Source organism: Corapipo altera, unplaced genomic scaffold (assembly GCF_003945725.1).
Source record: "Corapipo altera isolate COAL_440 unplaced genomic scaffold, ASM394572v1 60634, whole genome shotgun sequence".
Lineage (NCBI taxonomy): Eukaryota > Metazoa > Chordata > Aves > Passeriformes > Pipridae > Corapipo > Corapipo altera.
Genome location: NW_020886285.1, coordinates 3,459 through 6,640, shown reverse-complemented (window position 1 = coordinate 6,640; position 3,182 = coordinate 3,459). Strand labels below are relative to the sequence as shown.

Genomic DNA, 3,182 nt, shown 5'->3' with positions numbered 1-3,182 from the left:
GGAGAGCTGGAGCCCTGAAACCCAGGAACCCCAAAACCCAGAGAAGCAGAGCCTGAAACCCAGGAACCCCAAAACCCGGAGAGTTGGAGCCCGGAACCCCAAAACCCGGAGAGCTGGGGCCCACAATCCCAAAACCCGGAGAGCCAGAGCCTGGAATCCCATAAGGCCAGAACACCAAACCTCAGGAGCCCTAAAACCCAGAGAAGCAGAGCCTGAAACCTGGGAACCCCAAAAGCCAGAGAGCTGGGGCCCACAATCCCAAAACCCAGAGAGCCAGAGCCTGGAATCCCAGAAACCCGGGAACGCTGAAACCCGGGAACGCTGAAACCTGGGAATGCTGAAACCTGGGAATGCTGAAACCCAGAGAGACAGAGCCTGGAAACCCGGGAACTCTGAAACCTGGGAACGCTGAAACTTGGGAACCCTGAAACCCAGGAATCCTGAAACCCGGGAATCCTGAAACTTGGGAGCCCTGAAACGTGGGAACCCTGAAAACTGGGAATCCTGAAACCCGGGAATCCTGACACCTGGGAACCCTGAAACTTGGGAACTCTGAATCCCAGAGAGTCAGAGCCTGTAATCCCAGAGGACCAGAACTCTGAAACCTGAGAGCCCTGAAACCTGGGAACACTGAAATCTGGGAACTCTGAAACCTGGGAACACTGAAATCTGGGAACTCTGAAATCTGGGAACCCTGAAACCTGGAGAGCCAGAGCCTGGAATCCTGGGAGCCCAGAACCCCAGAGAGCTGGAGCACGGAATTCCAGAACCAGGAAACTCAGACAGCCAGAACCCAGAAACCTGGGAACACTGAAACCCAGAGAGCCAGAGCCTGGAATCCCAGAAATCCAGAACCCAGAAACCTGGGAATGCTGAAACCCAGAGAGCCAGAGCCTGGAATCCCAGAAATCCAGAACCCAGAAACCTGGGAACGCTGAAACCTGGGAATGCTGAAACCCAGAGAGACAGAGCCTGGAATCCCAGAAACCTGGGAATCCTGAAACTTGGGAATCCTGAAACTTGGGAACCCTGAAACCCGGGAACTCTGAAACCTTGAGAGCTGGAGCACGGAATTCCAGAGAGCCAGAGTTCGGAATCCTGGGAGCGCCAAAACCTGGAGAACCAGAGCCCCAAACCCTGGGAGCCCCGAAACCTGGGAGCCCCAAAATCCAGAGAACCAGAGCTTGGAATCCTGGGAACCCTGAAACCTGGGAACTCTGAAACTTGGGAACTCTGAAACCTGGGAACCCTGAAACCCGGGAACCCTGAAACCTGGGAACTCTGAAACTTGGGAACTCTGAAACTCGGGAACTCTGAAACCCGGGAACTCTGAATCCCAGGAATCCTGAAACTTGGGAATCCTGAAACTTGGGAACTTTGAAACCTGGGAACTCTGAAACTTGGGAACCCTGAAACCCCGAGAGCCGGAGCCCCAAAACCCGGGAGCCCCCAAAGCCGGAGCTTTGATCCCGTCCCGGAGAGCGGGAGCCCCTCCGGCCCCGTGTCCTGCAGGAGGGTCCCTCACCCCGGAGCAAACGGGGGGTGAGTCCCTGGGACCCCAAACCCCACAGGATTCCCTTCCCCCTTCCCCCTTTCCATTCGGGGGCCCAGGCCCAGTTTGGGGTCACAGTCCCAGTTTGGGGTCCCAGTCCCAGTTTGGGGTCCCAGTTTCAGTTTAGGGTCCCAGTCCCAGTTTGGGGTCCCAGTCCCAGTTTGGGGTCCCAGTTTCAGTTTAGGGTCCCAGTTCCAGTTTGGGGTCCCAATTCCAGTTTGGGGTCCCAGTTTCAGTTTGGGGCCCCAGTCCCAGTTTGGGGTCCCAGCCCCAGTTCGGGGTCCCAATTCCAGTTTGGGGTCCCAATTCCAGTTTGGGGTCCCAGTTTCAGTTTGGGACCCCAGTCCCAGTTTGGGGTCCCAATTCCAGTTTGGGGTCCCAGTTCTGGGTGACATTTAGGGACCTGCCTCGGGCTCGCCTGGGCCAAACCTGGGTTTTAGGCATTTCAGGGTTTAGGGTTTTGGGTGGTTTTAGGGTTTCAAAGGGGCTGAGAGGGACCCCAAGCACCAACTCGCCCCCTGGGGACCCCCAAACCCCTCCTGGGGACCCCAAACCCCTCCCCAGGGGTGACATCCCATCCCTGTCCCCCTGGGGACCCCCAAGCCCCTCCTGGGGACCCCAAACCCCTCCCCAGGGGTGACATCCCATCCCTGTCCCCCTGGGGACCCCCAAACCCCTCCTGGGGACCCCAAACCTGTCCTGGGGACCCCCAAACCTGTCCTGGGGACCCTCAAACCCCTCCCCGGGTGTGATGGCCTCTCCCTGTCCCCCTGGGGACCCCCAAACCCCTCCTAGGGACCCCCAAACCTGTCCTGGGGACCCCCAAACCCCTCCCTGGGTGTGACAGCCCCTCCCTGTCCCCCTGGGGACCCCAAACCTGTCCCCAGGAGGTGGCACCCCATCCTTGTCCCCCTGGGGACCCCCAAACCCCCCCTGGAGACCCCCAAACCCCTCCTGGGGACCCCCAAACCCGTCCCCAGGAGGTGACACCCCCTTGTCCCCCCAGGATGTGGCAGGTGTGACCCCCGTGCCCCCCGTGTGCCCCCCGTGTGCCCCCCGTGCCCCCACCATGGACCCCCGGCCCGGGCAGCCCCCGGAGCCGCTGCTGACGGTCAACGAGCAGGTACAGGGGGGCAGGGGGGCAGGGGCTGTTTGGGGGGGGTGCAGGGTCTGGTTTGGGGGGCAGGGGCTGTTTGGGGGGGTGCAGGGTCTGGTTTTGGGGTGCAGGGATTGTTTGGGGGTTTCTGGATCTGTTTTGGGGTGCAGGGGGCTATTTTGGGGGTTCTGAGTCTGTTTGGGGTGCAGGGTCCGTTTTGGGGGGTTCTGGGTTTGTTTTGGGGTTCAGGGTATGTTCAGAGGTGCAGGGTCTGTTTTGGGGTGCAGGGTCTTTTTTGGGGGTTCAGGGTCTATTTTGGGGGTTCAGGCTCTGTTTTGGGGGTTCAGGGTCTCTTTTAGGGGTTCAGGGTCTGGTTTTGGGGTGCAGGGTCTGTTTTGGGGTGCAGGGGTTTTTTTGGGAGTTCAGGGTCTATTTTGGGGGTGCAGGGTCAGTTTTGGGATACAGGGTCTGTTTTTGGGGTGTCAGGGTCTGTTTTGGGATACAGGGTCTGTTTTGGGGTGCAGGGTCTGTTTT

At 59.4% G+C, this 3,182-nt stretch overlaps 1 protein-coding gene across 1 annotated transcript in view; it reads left to right on the top strand.

The window, feature by feature from the left end:
- Window positions 1–1,070: 1,070 nt before the first annotated feature.
- The window catches only part of LOC113941114 (translation initiation factor IF-2-like), a 5,505-nt gene continuing 3,393 nt past the window's right edge, over window positions 1,071–3,182 (top strand). The window contains exons 1-3 of the mRNA XM_027632269.1: window positions 1,071–1,088; window positions 1,145–1,542; window positions 2,559–2,675. Coding sequence (XP_027488070.1) covers window positions 2,622–2,675 — 54 coding nt within the window. The 5' untranslated portion in view covers window positions 1,071–1,088; window positions 1,145–1,542; window positions 2,559–2,621. The remainder of the gene's footprint in view (window positions 1,089–1,144; window positions 1,543–2,558; window positions 2,676–3,182) is intronic.